Raw genomic sequence first — 20,147 nt, forward strand, 5'->3', positions numbered from 1 at the left:
CCCTGGCACTCCGCGAAACAAAATTTCCTTTATTGAGACCGCCCCGCCCTGGATCCCCGAGCTGCGCCTGCGCAGAATCCGCGCGGGGGAGGTGCCCCGGGGCGGTGCGTGGCGCTGACGTCACTGCGGTGACGTCACCTGGGCGGTGTCTTCAGTGTGACGTCGCGGGGGCGCCGGTGGCGGCGCTGGCCGGGTCGGCTCTGTCCGTGCTGATGGAGGATGAAGACTGCCCCGACCTGGTCCCAATAGGCGCCGACGGCGCGGAGCAGGCCGATGGCAGCCCCGGCAGCAAGATCCCCGTAACGATCATCACGGGGTACTTAGGTGAGTATCGCGTGGAAGGACTGCGTGCAGGAAGGGAAGGCCCGGGCGAGCGGCCGGGCTGCCGCGGGGCCGGGGCTGCAGGGCGGGGGCCTCCACCCCTCGGGCCGGGTGAGCAGCGCGGGGACCTTTCGGTGCATTTGCAGGGCCACTCTGAGCAGAAAGTGTAAGCACTGTTGCTGCTTTTGGCACCCTGTTTTCAGAGGCCGCTTCGTTCAGGTCACGATTGATAAATGGCTCTTGGCCACTTAATGTCAGAATAGTGCAATGTATTTGGCTCTGTTAGATGCAGACTGCGTTGCAGTCTGAAAAACGTGAGGTTCGGCGTTTTTCCCGTACCCCTCGACCAGTGGAGTTACTGTGTGCTACACACAGTTAGGGACAGTAAGGATCTGGTTAAATTTAGGATTGCCGTCACTGTTCTGAAAGTTGTAACTTTGTACTCCATCACAGTGTTGCAGAAAAAAACTTATAAGGACCAGTAAGGAAGGTTCCCTAGTTATAGTGGCTTTGGATTAGATGATCTTCAGAGATTTCTTTTACCCTTCACAATTGTGTGATCTTGTCCATGGGATGAAACTGCACCTAAGGTGGTGTCCCAGGGGTTGTGATCAGGTTTTTTAACAATAAAGTTAGTAGCACATCCGTGGTTATTGATGGCAGAACTGGTCAGAAAAGGCAGTAAGAGGAAGAAGATTAAGTGTGCTTTTTGTTAAGAGAAGCATGGAAGTTTGTTTTGTAGGAAAAGACTGCCCTGCTAGTAGGGAACTTTGTAAGTTTATCAAGTACTGACACTTAATGAGTGGAAAATATGCGAGTCATTTAAGACTGAGATTTAATATCCTGATAGTTCTATGGGGTCGAATATATCTACAAATTACTTTCTGCATAATTAGAATAGAATGTAGGATATTAGAACGAAAACTCCTATTTGCTTGAAGCATGCATGTGTATGCATAACAGTATTTAGTTTTTATTTGAAAATTTATGTGGGCTTTTTTAACATTTTAATAGAAATATGGTCTGTGTTCTAGGAGCTGGAAAAACAACTCTTCTAAATTACATACTGACAGAACAGCATAATAAAAGAATAGCAGTTATTCTGAATGAATTTGGAGAAGGTATGTAAACGTGCAGAAACCTTTCTTTAGGCCACAAAACAACAAGTACATAAAACTGCTGGAAATGAAGACTTTTGTAAGTTTAAATCCATTACTGAAATTATTAACATACATCATAGTCTTTTTGCTGGTTTTCATAAAATAATGCGTTTTCATAAAATAGTGCAGAATCTGTTTTGCATATAAATGTAGGCCCTCAGAGTAAAGAAAATAAATACATCACCCTGTTGGAAGTGCTATACCTTTATTTGTCCCAGTCAGTTTCAAGCAAATGGAAATTAAAATAATATGTCTTTTATTTCCTTTCCCCTTGTGATTTGCAGATCACAAATTATTCTGGACCAAGAAAATGGGGAGATGTATGTTTGACAGCTGTGGTTTTTTGAACTCTTTGCTTTCAGGATTTTTAATTGGTCTAGCTATAATTTCATATCTGTACCGTAGTGAGAAGTTTACATTGTGTACAGTTTGCACTGTGTTGGTGGGGGGTTTTTTGTTTGTTTGTTTTCATCAACAACGATGCATGTCACTTTTCTAGTCATAGAGCCTAAAATAAAATGCTATTTGCTATGAAGGCACAGGCTGGCATCCCTTTCTTTTAGCAAAGTTTGTGGCACTTAGGATGTACCATCATCCAGTGGAGTTTGATCTTTGTGGAATCAGCTTTGTCTTGGCTTTTAAATTTCTCATAAAATGGAAAGTACAAATTTCTTAAGAACATGTCAGAAACATGGTCTCAGGAGAAAAGAGTGTAATCCACATCTATCTCTCTTACAGGCATTGCCATGCAAGATAATATAGCTCTACCTGTATTTTCAGGAAGTGCCTTGGAGAAATCTCTGGCAATCAGTCAAGGAGGAGAACTCTATGAAGAATGGCTGGAGCTCAGAAATGGCTGCTTGTGCTGTTCAGTAAAGTAAGTAAGGACTATTGTACACGTTCTTACAGTGGATATTGTGGGGAATTGAGAAAGGGAGAAGACATCCAGGATTTGATTCCTGAAACTGATGGTAGAATTGATTGAGACTTCTTTTGTCAAATGAAACAACAATTGGAATTTTGGAGGTAGAAATTTATTTCTTATTGCTGTATTACTGGATTTTGACGTGGTGTCTTTCAGAAAAATAAACTAAGTACCAACATATACACCAGTGGGTATCGTAGAGTAAGGATCTGTCCCTCTATTGTTAGTATTATATGCTTCCATGAAGAGAGCTGAAAATTTAGGCTGGAACTGACTCAGGTTTCCCAATTTCCTCACAAAATACTTACTCGTCATTTTCTTTGTACATTGGTTACTACTTCAGTATTGTATTCATCAGAAAGGATAAATGGGAAACCTTTTGTGACATAATGAAGCAGAATATCCAAATTTGTAAGCTGATGGTATGTTAAAAAGCAAGAGAGTATTTGTTTCTTTGACATGTTTTTTACTCTGTTTGTTTCTATGCTGAATTGGTTTTGCTAAGTTGTAAATAAGGGTCATGGCCTGTTCAGCCTGAAAATTTGGGAGAGCTGGTCTTCTGCCTTAAATAGTAATAGCTAGTAAGTTGAAAACAGAAGATCTTACTGGATTCTGTTGTTCTAGGGTGTAAGGAATGCTGTCTTGCTGCTCTGTTTTATATATGTTGGTTTCTTATATAAATGCTATACATTTCTGCTTCAGGCTGACTTCATCTGCTCTAATTTAAGTAAATGGCACATGTTAATCTTGATGTAGGGAGGTAGAAAGGCAGGGCAACATGCTTCACTTCTACCTCACCTCTTATTTCTATAATGTCAGCTGACAAACCAAATAGTTACATATCTGCACAGCCCTTCTGTGTTTTACAGCTTGTTCAGTATTTGAAAATAAATCTTTAAGTCACCTGGTGGGATTAGGCAAATTCTATTTTCAGACTAAAATGAAACAGAAAACTAAAATTTGCCTAATATTATGCCAGCAGATAACTAAATTTTCATTGCAGGCTGTAAGTCTGCAGATGTCCTGCCTCAGAACGTTTGCTATCGTGATACTGACACCGAGTTCTGCATCAGAAGATACATTTAAATATATGCTTTAGCTTGTTTTCTCTGTTCTCAGATTTAATTGTTTCTTCTTACAGGGACAATGGTGTGAAAGCAATTGAGAATCTGATGCAAAGGAGAGGAAAATTTGACTACATATTGTTAGAAACAACTGGTTTGGCAGATCCAGGTAGTTCACAATTTTCATAATAATTATTCTGTTTTTATGAAGTGCTTATTTGCTCACCAGTTAGTTCACTGCGACAGTTATAATATAAAGTGGTGAGTTGTCAGGCACCTATGCTTTGATGGTTGTATAGACGCCAATTAATTAGTTAGGGTGCCAATATGAGACTGTGTGTTTGGGTGGTTTCTGTTTGTTAAATTTGCTCTAAGTTGAATCTAAAGCTTAGAAATCCAGGTAAAATATGTTTCCATTTAGAGTATACACTGGGTTTAGCGAAGAGAAGCATACTCTGAAACTAGTAGTTTTCACTAAACTTTTGATGTTCTATGTTCCCTTTAAAGTCTAAATAGTTAGCATCTGTTGTATTCTTACACTGATTGTAATAGACCTTATATTTTGTGAAGTCCTAAAACATACTGTATAATAGCCCTAAAATACTGCAGATAGTCCTAAAACAGACTAGTATATTCTTATTAAAGAGCAATAATAGATTTTACAAAATCCTTTTGTGCTCTTTAGTAATATTTATTATAAAAAGGTGTTTAAGCTTGAGCTTGTGTTAGGAACAGCTATCCAAAACAGTTTTCTCTAAATCATCCACGTTAAAAATCTGTTGTAGTTGGAGAGGGAAGGAAATTCTTACCAGAAATTCAATCGTTTCCCCTTTAGGAGACTGGTGCTTTCCAGCTCAAAGCTAAATAGTTGTCATTATAAAGTAATTTTCTACAAAAGACAGGACATTGATTTGGCCTCTGTTACACACAAATTCTGTTTGAGTCAAATTGGAAAACTATTAAACTTTTTGGAAAAAAAATCAATAGATACCAGAAAACAATTTCATGTTGTGGTCCCTGCTATATCTTGCATGAATAAGCACTAGAACAACTGACAGGTATTTGGGTCTGATACAGAGTGGTGTTTGAAGGATTGCATCGTATCACTTCAGGTGGACAGTTTTAGATGTTGGAATTACCTTAGTTACAGATCTTCTTGTTAGTGCTACAAGTACAGTTTTTCTATTAAATACCTCAATGTTGTTAGTTTACTGGAAAAATCTCAAGTTTGCAACTGTATATATACTGCACTTCTTAGGAGCTGTGGCCTCCATGTTCTGGGTTGATTCTGAGCTGGGAAGTGACATTTATCTTGATGGTAAGAATTGCAAGCTTATTTTCCTATGCATTGGCATTTTGTATCCGGATTTAGAGTAATATGCTCTTGGTGTTTTAAGACAAAGGTTCAGAAAATGTTGGAAATCTATGAACTTGGTTGCACACTGCTAGATTTGATCACAGAGATATGTCTCTGCTTATTCTGATACATGTTTATTTACTAGGTGAAATGTTTAAGCTTGCTGAATCCAAAACAAGTTGTGTAATGCTTTTTTAAGGGATCAGATGTGGACAGCTCTTGATTGTGATGTAAGGGGGGAATCTCATTAGCTAGATATTACAAAAACCTCATATAGGAGTAATATTGCAGCAAGCTTTATTTTCTCTTTCTTCCTCCCCCCCTTTCTCCTGCAATGCATTATTTCCTAAAGGTTTTCCTATTTTTCTGAATTCATGATGTTTCAACACCTGGATGTTTATGCCTTTTGTTTTCTGCTCTCTTCACCTCTTGTACTCATTGGCTCTAATATTTGCTGTGTTCCAATAAAAACCTGACAATACTGAAAGATAAATCATCGTTATATGTAGTTAAAGAGTCATTTTTTAATGTAGGAAAAAAATTACTTTTTGGCTTTAAAAAATGACCTACTAAAGTTTTGGTCAGTCTGTGAAATAGCCATCTAGCCAAGGAAAAAAACATTGAGTTCAATAAGAAAGAGCTTCCTAAGTTTCTGCCAGAGACTTGCAAATTCCTGGTCATTTACTACTGGAATGGCTGCATACAGCAGTCGGTCCCTTAATTTGTTTCAATATTCTGTAAAAGCGTACCTCAGCCAATTTCCTCTTGCAGAAGATGAGGCATCTACTTTGTGAGAATTTATTTCACCTGGTCTGTAGACATTTTACTACCACAGCTATGACAATGAATAAAAAAAATATTTGGGTAACAAGTTTAATGCTCAGATACTTTTAACTAGTTGTAAATGTGGTGATATTGTTACATTTTACAGGAGGTTTGCAAGCTGTTAAACTATCAACTGCTTTCAGCACATTTGCACAGAAATTTCCATTTTAATGTTTTCTTTTAGGTATTGTGTCTGTTGTTGATGCAAAGCATGGATTGCAAGTAAGTTACTAGACTTGTTACATAGTTTAAAACCGCAGTGTTAGAACAGCTGTCGCAGTAATGTTCATGTGGATTAATTAATTTTAACAATAACTGTAATTCTTACATTGAATGAGGACGTATTTCATTATTACTATGTTTTGAATGGGCACAATGAACTACTGATATTCACAGGAATTCAGATTTTTACAGGCACAGCAACGTGTCTGACAAGAGTTGCCAGCTAAGTATTTGGTTCCTTCTAGTTCTGTCTCTTCACTCAGGAATCTTACTTTTAATCCAAACAGGCTTGGATTGCTGTTAAAAAAAAAAAAAAGGAGAAATTGTTCAGTGATCTGTGTCACTTGAAAGCAGAGGACTAAGAACAGATGTCTTATACCAGTGTGATAACAATAGAGTTAGGGCTTGGACTGAGAAGGGAACTAATGTAATAATGGCAGTTGTGGCGGGGAGAAATGAGAGTGCAGGTGTTCTGTTACTGCTTCACATTAAAATGTTGTATGGAAGCAGACAAAAAGAGCAGGTAGTAGAGTAATCTGTGTGTAAAGTATAATGTAAGAACAGACATATAAAACAGCGAGCATGGGTCAGAAATTGCTCAGTGATTCAATCAAATACCTTAGTTGTTTGGGGTTTTTTGTAATAGGCAGATGTAAATATAACTATTTGCAACTTAGTAACATAGGAGGTTACTGCTTTGATTGGGTATTGATTTTGAAGGATTCAAAAAAGAAAAGTGACCATAAGAAAAAATGCCTTCATATAAAAATTTCATGCTATGGAAGTGTTCTTAATATTTCTGCATTTACAATGGCTGCAAATTGCTCAGAGAACTGAAGAATAATTGTTTAAAAATAAGAGAGTGATTCTTCCTGTGTAAGTTTTTTTTTTTTTTTTTAATCCTTGGGTTTCTCCTTTCATTTGTGCTTATCTAATAGCTGCTTTACTGAAAGGGTAGCAGTCTAGTCCTCTCGTCAATTTGTGTTGGACTGGAACCAAATCTAACTTCATAGCAAGCAAGTTCGGCAAGTTCATTGTGTTCTGCAAGAACTTTTGTGGAGAAGTTGATAGACAGTGGTTTGCCCTTCCAAACAGGAACCATCTTCTGAATCAGCTCAACTATCACAAGAATCATATCATGTTTTAGGTCAGCTCCTTTTCAGCTGGGTTCACTCATGCTAATTCATTGCTTGCAAAAATATTGTTCTGGTTATCCTTTTCTTCATGCAGTACTGAATTATTGTCTTACGTCAAATATAATTGTGTTGCACACAGTAGCACTAAATTATTACTGTTTGAAAATTATTTTTTTAAATATTAGACTTTCAAGTAGTGTAACAGAAACAATACAAAAATGTTTTGAAACATTCAAATTTTCTATCTACTTTTGACCTACCTTTGGCAGCTCAATGAAAACATACATTATTTAATCAGTAAACCTGTAAAACACTGACATCTACTCAGAATAGTAGGAACTTCAGACTTTCTCAGTTGTGCACTAAGTAAACAACTTTTGCTTTATATGAAAGAACTTGCTAACTTGTTTAGTTCTCTGGTTGCAAAGCATGGTCTCAACAGCTGTTTATTATTCAAAGAACTTCGAAAGCCCTACAGCTAATAACACTGAGATAATGAGCAGCAATTTAAGTTTGTCATGCTTCAATCAACCAGCCCTTCACAAGAAAAGCTGACAAACATCCCCGCGACCAGTCAGCCAAATTGAAACTGAAGTGGTAATTGATACCATAGGTAATCACTCTAGCAGGTTTGTCATACAGCAATCTGAAATACTAATTTCTTTAATCAAGGGCAACAGTTGGACTGCTTGAAGTTGCATTCTTCAACTTCCAGGACCTGCCATCTGGGCTACTGACATTTGTTCTTTTCAGGGCAACAAACCTAAACATAAATTGAATAGAATCAATACACAGAGGATTACAAAGAAGAGGTCAGAGGAGAGGTTCCTGAGAGTCATCTTGTTGTTATGCTCTGCTTAAGTTGTGCACAATCAGGAAATAGTTTTGTTTTTACATGATAGACTCACAGTATACAATTAATAATTGATAATTCCAATAAAGAAAAGAAAATTCTATGTATTTTTCTGTGGTAATTTTCTATGTATTTCCTATATAAGAATCTATATATTTTCCGTGACAATTGTTTCCACTTTTAATTTGGTATTTCTGTAATTTAAAACTGAGCTTTTAAAGTAATATTTCTGGTATATTTAGAGCTGATGAATGAATGCACAGGACTCTAACTTTCCCAGAGATGTAAGCAAAAATGGCAAATTCTTGCTAATATTACAGCATCAGTTTGAAGTTCTACTTCCTCCAGATGTCTGTGATATTTCTCTCCTAGAGATTGCTGCCTCCATGGCAGAGTGGGCAGAAAATAACTTGTAGCTAGACCTTTACTACTTCAGTGTAGTCTGTTGCTGCGTTTAAGTTAAGTAAAGTTTTATATTGCTAAATGTTATGCTACTGCTTGAGATGCAGGTATTTTCTTCCCTTTCACTAATTCTTCTGTGAAGACACTATCTTGGGCAGACAAGTGGGGATGATAGTGAAAATCCTGTAGCTTCTAATTTTTGACAGACTTGAAAAAGAGCAGTGGTTTATTCATACAAACCTGGAAAAAGTTATCAGGTTTTGCTATCAAAATATAGTTTGTTTTGTATAGTCTTCCAGAGAAAAAGAGTATGAACTTACATCTACAAAATGCTGTATTGCAAGCCTAGCCTGTGGTTTGTTAGTTAGTTGAGTTCACACTCGTGTAAAATTACTGAGCCTTCTTTTTCATTCAGATGTATTTTTTCATTGTTACTGTATATCATGGTGACTTTTTTACTCCACTGTAAAGCTGAAAAGTAATTAAAATAAATATAAAGTTTTCCAACTCTTTTGTGTTCTAATAATAAAATTAATTAGAAGAGTCTGCTTTAAGGTAATCGTAAATCTCTGTAATGGTGAATGTATAAATATCTTTTTCACCATCATTTAGTAGAAAGATTCGAGATGCCATCTTCCTCAATACCTTCTTGAAAAACAGCCCTCAACTGAGTTGGGTCTGACTTTCTTTAATTGCAAATGAATTTCAATTTAATTTGAATGCGATTAATCCAATTCTTTTAATTTTTGTTTAGCACTTGACAGAGGAGAAACCAGAAGGTCTTATCAATGAAGCATCTCGGTATGGATGTAGAAATTAATTTTATGTATCAAGTTGGGAATTGCACTGTATAAAAGTTCATTGGAAATGGATCCATTTATAGGGCGTTTTTCTCCTGCTTTGCTTAAACTGAAGTAGATTGGTGTAATGAGGTAATATTTGAAAAAGTAACCTCATGCTTCATTTGATCTTTCTGCCAAGAATTGACTTTTCTATGGTAGTAGTGATGGAATTTTATTTTATTGAATGAGAAGCACCTGTGTTGGGGGAATTAAAAATTTCATGTTAGGATCTATCATGCTTGAAGTAGAACTGGAGATAAAGGAATATTTTTTAATAAATGGGGAGCCACAATAATGAAGAGTAATTGTAACAATTGAAGTCTTCATAAAGCAAAGAGACTTCAAGTATCACATTACAAAGATCACATGCAAGGCAAATAGGGATTGGTAAAGTTGTTAAATCACTAGGCACTTTGGATTAGATGACATAAAAACAGTCAATAAACAAACAAACAAACCAACCCTAAAATAAAAGAATCTAACAAGCTTTGATTTGATCTGTTAGGGCACAGAATAAGATGTTTGAGGAGAAGTCAGTAGGACTTTAATCATTCTCTGTGATGTTCTAATTTGATTAATGCTTGCCCTTCTGTACTAACAATGTTCACGCTATCTTTTGGGACCATGGGAGAGATGATGTTCCTGCCTTACAGATAAAGTGTTTGTTTGTGATGCCTTTTTCTCTCTTTTTTTTTCTTAATACATAGGCAGGTTGCATTAGCTGATCTTGTCATCATCAATAAAATAGATTTGGTTTCAGAGGAAGAATTGAATAAAGTCAGATCATCAGTGAGGTAGGAAACTTTTGGCATAACTGTAACACTGTACTGCCTCAAAAATGAATTTAAACATAGTTACTTCTTTACTGCTGTTAGAATAGAAATTAGATGTCATTATTAGATTGGCACAAATTGATAAGCTTGTAAGGGAAAAGAGACTTTCTCTTGATAAAGGTATTCTATGTGCTTACACAAAGCATTTTGTCAGTCTAAGTAAGATTTTATGTTATTTGCTAAGGACAGACCTTTCTCTTAAGTGTTTATGTTTTTACGTTTCCAAGCAGCTGTTGCTGGTTTTGAGAATTAGCAGAAGTGGAAGAAAAATCTGCTGGTAAATATGAGTTCAGTAGAAAATGCAAACAGGGAGGAAGTCCCAAAGAGTTGTCATGGGAGCAGAAGAACCAGTGGTCTGAATCAAATTAATGGTCGAAGACATTACCCTTTTCTATCAATACCATGATAAGCCAAATTAAACATTAAAATTTTAAAATACTTTTTGACTGTATTAATTTTTTGAAATATGAAAATAAAAATGCTTAGACTGAGCAGAGTATATCATGAATAGCTTTGGATAGGAGAATGCTGTTCTCACTGGTGGTATCTGTCAGAATTTGTGAAATTCCCTGGTGGTTAATAGAAACCAAATATTTCAACTCATATCTGATAGTTATTTAACAAGCTGATAACAGAGTTGGGGTGCTATTTCACACAATGCTCTCCGTAGTTAACATACTCAAACAATGTACCATGGTTGTATTTTCATCTAACTAATGATTTTTCTGTTTTATTTTAGGTCAATAAATGGACTTGTTAAAATTCTAGAGACACAAAGATCAAGGTATTAAATGGCCACTATTACTAGGTACTAGATCCTGCTTCTTTTGTGACAGTTTATTCTATTAAATCAGGTTCATTAAAGGAAAACTATTGAATTAGAAATATTTAATCCAATATTTGCATTATGAATAAGCATCTAGAAAAAGATTGTTTTTGAGGAAGTAAAAATGTATTTTAATTTATGTTTTTCTTTATTAGTGTTCATATCACAGAATCCCAGGATGAATGAGGTTGAAGAGAGCACAGTGGGTCAGCTTGTCCAACCCTCTTGCCAAGCAGGGTCAGGGCAATCTATTCCAGTGCTTGGTCACCCACACAGTAAAATAGTTCTTGCTCATGTTCCGGTGGAACTTCCTGTGTGTCAGTTTCTGCCTGTTCCCTCTTGTCCTGTTGCCTGGCAGCACTGACAGCCTGGTCCATCCTCTGACACCCTCCCTTCAGATACTTCTATACACTGAGGAGGTCCCATCTCAGACATCTTTTTGAGTCTGAACAGGCACAGCTCCCTCAGCCTTTCCTCATAAAAGACCAGGTGCTCTGTTCCTTTAAATGACTTTAAATGTCCTAGACTCTGTCCAGGAGCTCCATGTCCCCTGTGCTGAGGAGCCCAGAACTGGGCACAGCACTCCAGGCACAGCCTCACTGGAGCTGACTTGGAGCAGCAGGATCACCTTCCGGGAACTGCTGGCAGTGCTCTTCCTAATGCACCTAAGGACACCCTTGGCCTTCTTGGCCACCAAGATACACTGTTAGCCAACCTCGTGACTGAAGAGCAGCTTGCAAGGCCAGATTGGTTTTGAGCTAATAATTGGACATGTGCACTACAGTGTTTTCCTTCTATTGTGTCACCTTAAATATTATTGGCATTGCTGCTGCAAATAAGCTGTTCCTACAAAATGACTTTGAAAGCAGTGGAAGGAAGTTACAAGAACAAGAAAAATCATTGCACTGTTTTTGCTATTTTTAATTGAAATTCTGACACAGAATTTTCCTTTAATAAGTACTTAAATGGATATTGTATTCCCAGGACCATTAGGAGAGCAGTGTATCTTCCAGACTGCAAGGACTGATTTGTGCATTTTTACATCTATTTTTGGATTATTGTGGTCAATGTTCATAAAATACAGGCTTTTGATTTAAGCAAATTTAAAGAGAAGGTAATAGTCATAACCTTAATAAAGTATACTTGGGTTTTTAAAGTTTTTGTCAAATATACTTGGAAATTGTGGAGAAAAATACTTGCTGTTGGGTGATCAGATAGCACCAATTTTGAAGAAGCTACTAAACTACATGATTTGTGTTTTAAATGGCCATTAGGGGGAGATCCAACATATGATCTCTTTGCATATTATATAGTGTCTGATGCCAGCTAGCACTATGTTTTGGATATGAAATGAAGTGGGCCTCAGATTCAATCCTCAATGACAACTCTTCATTACTTGTAAATATTCTTCTGTAAATGACATATAGGGTCTCTTCCATAATTAAACGTTACAAATGTGAAGTAAGCACAAAATTAATTTATCGCTGTGTTCTTTGACGACATACCTTTTTTAAGGGAGGTTTGTCCCAAAAAGCTCACATTTAAGAGGGAGGGTTATTATGTGATTTTTTTAGAACACTGCTAAGAACAACTGACACTGAACTGATCATGAATTTTGCACAGCAATTGTTTGTATATTTCCATTATAAATCTTAAGTTTTAGAAACTGCTTGGTACAACTATTGTTGAATGTAAAAGTGTAATGATTCTGGTTGTATTCCAGAAGTGATTTTTTTTTTTACCTCTCTTATTATTTTTATTTAGCCACATTTTGTTTATATCTGAACTCATTAACTGCATCTGAAAAGCTGTCAGATGCTATTAGCAGTGAAATCTGAAGTCTGTATTGCTTTGTGAAGAGAAGTTTCTTACACAAGTTTATAGATAGCCATTCTTATAGGCATATATGACCAGTACTGCCAGTAATAATACAGTATTCTCTATTATATTTTTCATTTATCCGTTTTAAATTGTAGAGTTAAAATTCCTTGTAGTTGTGCTTGCCTCATAAAGTTGTTTCAATTTTGTTTGCTAACAGTGTGTCAGTATAAGATATATTCCAGGGGTTTGTTTCTATATTCCAGGGGTTTGTGTCTGTCTTGAGAGGCTCAAGGTTCCTTTTCCCATTTCGGGAAAATAATTTATTATTCAGGCATCCAGTATAAGGGATTTTGTAATATTTTTAGAAATACCTTGTATTTTACAGTATTTTTAAAAATTTTGTTTCTGTGCTTACATGTTATTGTGTAAATAAACACGGCATTTCCTTGTAGAAGACAGTACCAACCACTGATATCCAAAAATAAGTCTAAGTATTAATGGCATTAGTCTCAAAGAGAAGAGAAGAATCATAAGCTTCAGTGAACACCTTTAAAACCTGACATGTAAATACATGAAAAATACAAAGCTTTCCTTTTTCCTCCTCTGTTTAGGGTTGATCTCTCTAATGTCTTGGACCTACATGCTTTTGACAGTTTATCTGGAGTAAGGTATGGTGATAATTTTATTGCCTGCTACTAGAAAAAATATCTGTGTATGAAACAGTCACACTGAAATCCTGACTCAAATTTGCCTCTGTTTCTGCAAATTTTCTGTTTTCGGTTTCTGTTAGAAATTCTAGTTTAGTCTGTCCTAAATGTCAGGACTGTCACATTTTAAAACTAACTGCTTTTAAGTGATAATGTCAGATGGAATTCTTTTCTTCTTCAAATGCCTGCAAAAACCTTTTTGACCTTACAAAGTTGAATGAGCCAGAGTGTGTGCAGTTGGCTTTTTTCCCCAAAATGCACGTTTTGGTTTAATATCAGAATAGATTTATACACTTCTTTGGTTCTTTTCAAGCATTTCAAAATTTTTCTCCTTTGTGTATTGATGAAATGTAGGCCTTCTTAGATTTCACAGAAAAGAATGAGGGACTGAGGTTCCATGGCAAACAAAGGCTCTACAAATTCTGACCACTGTGTTTCTCATTCCTGGGGTTTTTTAATGTGAAATTTTTCCCCCCACCAAAAAGGCTTCTAAAAATTATACAATCATCAAATTAGGAGAAGGGATTTTTATGGGCAATGTCTCTGAAGTGGCAGAGAGCATCATAGTAATTTCTGCAACAGAATTTCTTCTCTGCATGTTATTTACAATATAGAGAGAAAACAGAAATAATACAGAAGATATTTGAAGAAATTTAGTGCTATCTTGATTAATCAAGACAGATGTGGATGTGAAATCTAAAGCTGCAGTACAATTTTGTGTTGTCACGCAAAAAGATGCAGTAAGACCCTAAATATATTAGTTTACAAAAGAAGTGCCCAAGTTGTTTTATTGAGTGGAGAGTTTTAAGTTTGCAGGCACACTGCATAGTAGAAGTGAGCTGTACACCTGAGAGGTGGAAGCTGGTATATAGTATTTCCATTCATGTTACAGATTTTATTATCTCAAGCAACAGTTTTGTACATTTTTTTCTTCTTGATTTTCAAATAATTGTAAAGTTTTTTTTAAAAAAACCAACATCTATTAACTTGATACATTCTAGTGGTTTATTTTTTCTTGCTTGCTTTAATGTTGTATTTTGCCTTTTTTGCACAAAGGGGTATCAAGGGTGTTGTGCTTATTGTTTTGAAATGTTCATTGTTTTAAAAACGTTTTTAATGCTGAAGATATTGCAAATCAGGACTATAATTTTCTTTATGTTTTAAAAACCCAAATTTTCTAATACAAACAATTAACTATATCAAACAAATATAATTAAACATTTTATATTGAGATTAAAATGGAATTAACAGTTGAAGCTTGTTCTGAATATATAGTCTATCTTTGATATTTCAGTTTTGCTCTGCAGTACTGAAATTTTAAAAATTTTGAAATAATGACATTTTACCCATCCTATTCAAATGCAACATTTAACTTTACTTATTTTCAGTTTGCAGAAAAAGCTTGAGCATGTACAGACAACACATGCGCATCTAGATAAGGTAATTGTCAAATTACCAAAAATACTGCTTCCATGTTTTTGCAGCAACAGGGCTGTTCAATATTGCATACTAATTTTGTTACTGTTTCGGAAGGTTTCAGTTAGGGAGTAACATGTTCTAAAGTATTTGAAAGATTGCCTAGATTACAGAAAAGGAATGTGCTTTGTTGTAGATAGATTCTAAATGTCTATATTAAGTCTCGCTTTCAAAAATAGCTTATAAGCTTCCAGTGCTCCAGACAGTCATGTCCTTTGTTGCTTGACATGCGGAGTTTTAGTGAACCAAATAGAACTGCTTTTTTTTAGGTATTTGCAGAAACAAGTCCTGAATTTGTAGCCAGTCTGTCCTGTAGGTTTTCTGTCCAAAGCAAAATCTCTCTGGTTGAACTGTGGGTTACAGTCATCCTTGGGGTGTCCCTAGGTGGGTGGGGTTCACTCATAGGCCACAAGTTCCCTCAGTGGCTACAAAAAAGTAAAAACGTCTATTTTTTTAATCTGTCTTAGAAAAATGAGCTTCCTTGGGAAAATTTCTATGATTGAATTTAATTTTCAGGTTAAAATATGATGCATAAAATGCCTGTGTTTTTCTTTTTGAACTGCATATTTTAACTGTGAAATTGCTAGTCTTGAGAACAGGAAAAGGCAATTATAGTTTAATTTTGGAACTAAAGATTAAATACAAAATCAGATCATGCTTTATTATAATTACAATGACAATGTTGATAGTTTTTGTTTAATTAAAATTCTTAAATATGTTCAGGTATAAAATCTTAATAGATCCTTAAAATAGATAGAAATGTTAAGTAGAAGCCTCCCTGAATGTTTTGAGTTATAGTATCCTTGTGTTATTACGGAGATTATTGTTAGTTTTGTAGTTCGGAGTCATTCGACTCCAAATTCGACAGAATTCATTGTATCTCTGTTTAGTTTAGCACCCACATATTTAAGATGATTGTTGAGACATTTGAAGCATAAATGAGGGCAGAACACTTCTCTCAGTAGGCTGCAAGTCCTTGTTGTATGACAAAGTGTGCTTATCATCTTCATGTTGAAGGTCAGCAGAAACAAACTGCATTGTGCTTGGAGCACAGAGAACTTCAGTCTGCTGTGTTTTGAGGCTGCTCAAAGTGTTAGCTCTTGGTTGTTTTGATAAGTGTACTTGGTCTTTAGACAAACATTTGCTGCTCGTTGTTTTAATTTTTTTTCTGTATGTTAGACTAGTCATCTGAAGGTAGTCATTTGAAAGCATCACAGGAAGTAATTGTCTCTCTGTTCTTCCATACCACTGAGCAGTTATAGTGACAAAAATAAGACGTATTATTTCTTCTTTAAATAAATTGTTAATTTTAAACTACGTTCTATTTTCATATTCTATTTCGATAATTGATCCTGAACAGTTAGCTGGTGGTTGCTTTGGAACAAAACTTAACTTCAGACATCTTTATTTTCTGAATCTATTCCTACATTGTCTGTTTATAAATAGCCTTTCTTATGAGGCAAGTACAGGTTGCTTTTTATGAAAACTATGTTGATTATTTTTTGTCTGATAGAATTGTCGTGAAGATCAGCATGCAAAAAACGTAGCATTCTTAATCATATATGACAGCTTGATCATAATAGGCTCTACTGCAAAGAATTACATGGTAGCAGCTAATGGTATTAAGCTGTTCAAAGCATTGTGTATGCCCTATAAGTGCACACCCAAACAGAAACAAAAAGTAGAGTTTCATTTAGCAAATTAGAGCAGAATAGAAATAGAGATTTTTTTTTTTAATTTGATGTTGTCATATACTTACCTTTTTATGAGGTCAACTTATAAAGAAGACTTGAAATTACTGTAAGAAGATGTTTATTCAGTGTGGTAATAATAAGTGTATCTTCCCATTTGCAGGCTATAATTACAGTAACATTTGAAGTTCCAGGAAATATAAAAGAAGAAAACTTAAATCTCTTTATTCAGGTAGGTAATACATCACCATCAACTCGAAAAGTCATTGTGGCTTTTTATAGAAACTCATCCCATGCCAGTTTGTTGATGGAAACAACTTTTTCTTTTCATAGAATCTTCTGTGGGAGAAGAATGTGAAAGATAAGACTGGGTGCACCATGGATGTCATAAGACTGAAGGTTAGTCAGAAATTACCAGCTGCTTTGTTTTGTGCTTTTCATCTTTACACCTAAAAAACTGCAGTGTGCTGTCAGTTATGGACCTGTCAAAGGTGCTGCTGGATCAGTTGGATCTGGTGCAGCAGAGCAGTTGAAATGGAGAGTAGCAAGTTGTTCCATTAACGACTCAGAAAGCTGGCAGAGGAGCAAACATTGACCCTACTTGTTTTGAATGGGGAGGGCAGATGAACAGTTCCCAAACATCAGTGGCAGGGTTAAAAATCAAGCCATATTTAAATAACTTTTCATTTTCCACCTCCATTGCTTTGAGAGATACCATCCCTCTCACATATCTAGGGTTGGGATACTATAGATTGGATCTTATAGATTGCTACGTGTACTTAAAATTGTTGCCATAATATGCAGAGATTCAATTTGGCATAATATAGGAATGCAGTAGTAATTGTGGTCTACAGTTAACTTTTTACAGTATTGTCAGGCTGTAGTTTTAAAGATGCAGCTCATAAGTATTCATCTTCATGGGCACTTCACATGTTTCTCAGTTGCCTGGTTTGGAGAGGAGTAGAGGTGACAATTCAGGATCTATATTAATTAACCTTATATCAAGCAGACAAGTAAATGGAAAAATGAGAATCCAGTCAGTCATTTGGCATGCTGTAAGAAATATAAAAAAAGTAAAGATCTGGTTTTTTTCCTGACAACACTTGACCATCTTAGATAGCATCATAATTATTTTAGTTTTATTGGAAGGAAAATTGTTTTCTTACTTTTTCAGCAGCAAAATTAGAGTATCCTTGTCTTCCCCTTCCTGAGAAATAGAAGAGAGTAGCCACTGATGTATCTGAAGTTGCCTGAAAAGCAGTAATGTCATGTACAAGTATGTTTTTGGTGTATTGAGCATTGGAGTCAAACAAATTCTTTATGAGATGTGAGGCCTGTGATAAGATGTGTGCTGTCCTACAGTAACAGACAAATACACCAAAGCAAATGAACCCCAGGCAACTAATTACAAAACAGATTCCAAAGTTTGTTGCTTTTATATTCAAGTTTTATCTGCAGTCATAACCCTTTTGGCAGTAATAGTCATAGAATTCCAACTAATAGGTCAAATGGAGACCTATTTTTTGAAATATTTTGAACTCCTTCTTTCTTTAGGGCAGTTCCTGTTTTAGGGCAAATTCTGGGAGGAACTTTCAGGAAGTATAAGACATATTTTGCAGAATGTGTTCCAGTAAAGTATTTTAGAACATTGTACTATGAAGTGATGAAAATGTTTTAACAGAGTTTTTGATATGTGGGTTAATGCACTCACACTGACTGTAATCCCTTTTAAGTCTGTTGTTAGTTGTTTCACTTTGCAAATGTTTATTCTTTCTCCAATATTCAGAGATTCTGTTTCAGAAAAGTAAATATACTGAGCATAAGAGCTTAACTGGACTAACCTGAAATCAAACATTTTGGTTCATTTTACATCATTTTATTGGCAGGCAGGCCTTCATGGACTCCCATGTCAAATACCATATATGCACTCAAAGAGGCAGAGAAGATTATGACATTTAATTTTTGCTTGAGCAGGCTGGGTACTGACAAATGAGGCACAGAAGGCAAAGTGTAATTGGTAAAGTGTAATTCTTTGCCTTTGACAAAATAAGGAGATGTGAAAGTGGATGTTACAAGTAGATATGTTGATTGACTAACAACTGTATAGTTGCCAGAAATACTGTTCCCTGCTTGAACTAGATTAAAAGTTTTGTTTCCTCTCTTACCTATTTTATTTTTTAAGTTTTGTTTATATACCCTAACAGTTATTTTTCTGATAAGGGACTGGTATCTATTCAAGGCAAATCTCATCAAGTGATAGTCCAAGGTGTCCATGAGCTCTATGACCTAGAAGAGACTTCAGTAGCCTGGAAAGAAGATGAAAAGAGAACAAACAGGCTGGTCCTAATTGGTAAGGGGAAATTACACATCTCCTTGTTTGAATTTAAGAAGCTGATTTTTTCGCAGACAATCCTCTGACTTGGCCAGTGAAAAGCAATCAGACTAAACTGGGCAGAATAAGTGCAGTGAGTATGTTCAGCATAACACTTTCTCAAAGGTTTATCCATCAAAACCTCCTGAGGTTCAAAATTGCAGCTGAGAGGGGTCTACAGTATCCCTATTTGTGCCACCAAAATCAAACCAAATCAATAAAATGTAAAGCTTTCATAAATTATATTGGCATATTTAATGTTATTTTAAAAATCTGTCATTAGAAATTGGGTGGTGGGAATAGTTTGAATGTTTGATAAAATATTTAGTAACTGTAAGGAAGGTTTTAAAATGTTTAAAATCAGTTTTGTTTCTGAAAAGCTTGAAGTGCTGAGGTTCTATATTTTTGTTTCTATTTATTTCTGTTTGCTGTGCAAAGTGTTTTATTACCAAAAATAGCCTACTTTTTCCCTTTTCCCTTATTTGTGCAGCTTGAAGTCTGTTGTTGTCTTAATTTTAATACTTCTGTTCTCACTGATTGCTATAATAAACATTTTCTTAGATTATAAGAAGCTACTTTTTTGTGGTTTTTTTGAAATGCACTGTTAAAATAACTGCAAAATACAGTTAGATATTTTAATTCTCTTTACAGGCAGGAACTTGGACAAGGAGACCATCAAAGAAGTATTCATAGCCACTGTGAGAGAAGAACGAGGAAACAGTTGACAGAAAACTAGAAAAAAGATTAAATACCAGTTTTAATCCTGCAAGGATTTTATGACAGAAAAGACTGAATGGCATGGACTGTAGTAGTTTCTCTATCCTCTTGCAGTTTTTTCAACAGTTAAACCCTGAAGTCTTCCCAAGAATTCCAGCTGACCTACTGCTTAAAGATTAGCTCTTATGGTCTAGAATCAAACACAATTCTCCTATTTTGGATTTGGCTGAACCTGTGTCAGCAACATGTAACTGTGCCAAAATGCAGATAGGCAAAAGGCTGTTATATTCTACATGAAGCGTAACTGTAAGGATACATGGGGGATACTGTAGGGAAACATGTTTGAAGCATAGTGCTTTCTCTTGCTAACTCTCTTCCACTGGGAACGAAGCAATAGTGATTATTGCCAGTGATGTAATCACAGTACAAAATGTTTGGTGTTTACTATTAAACTGTCTTCCATCTCTTCCCACTTGCTTTGTGATTTTTGAATGTATCCCAGGTACTGCTAAACCTGTTGTGTAATGAAACTAAAAATACCCAGGTAGCAGAGGCACAAGATCACATGGAGTAAATGCTGCCTACACAAAAGCTGTGA

At 35.8% G+C, this 20,147-nt stretch overlaps 1 protein-coding gene across 6 annotated transcripts; it reads left to right on the forward strand.

Moving 5' to 3' along the window:
• Positions 1-64: 64 nt before the first annotated feature.
• Positions 65-20,021, forward strand: LOC106856812 (zinc-regulated GTPase metalloprotein activator 1A-like). Of its 6 annotated transcripts, none has more exons than XR_015799322.1 (15): positions 65-324; positions 1,356-1,442; positions 2,262-2,358; positions 3,548-3,639; positions 4,729-4,788; positions 5,837-5,874; positions 9,020-9,066; positions 9,815-9,901; positions 10,680-10,724; positions 13,199-13,255; positions 14,683-14,734; positions 16,625-16,693; positions 16,795-16,860; positions 18,666-18,811; positions 19,484-20,021. XR_015799322.1 is itself a non-coding variant. In XM_014882471.2 (15 exons), the coding sequence occupies exons 1-15, from the start codon at positions 213-215 to the stop codon at positions 19,555-19,557; spliced, it is 1,113 nt and encodes a 370-aa protein (XP_014737957.1). In that variant the 5' UTR covers positions 65-212; the 3' UTR covers positions 19,558-20,021. The 6 variants fall into 6 exon arrangements, 2 of the variants coding, with proteins under 2 accessions (XP_014737957.1, XP_088012292.1); XR_001403581.2 differs by having other exon boundaries at positions 18,701-18,811; XM_014882471.2 differs by having other exon boundaries at positions 18,682-18,811.
• The last annotated feature ends 126 nt before the right edge of the window (positions 20,022-20,147 follow it).

The sequence above is a fragment of the Sturnus vulgaris genome, chromosome Z, assembly GCF_052056855.1.
Source record: "Sturnus vulgaris isolate bStuVul1 chromosome Z, bStuVul1.hap1, whole genome shotgun sequence".
NCBI lineage: Eukaryota > Metazoa > Chordata > Aves > Passeriformes > Sturnidae > Sturnus > Sturnus vulgaris.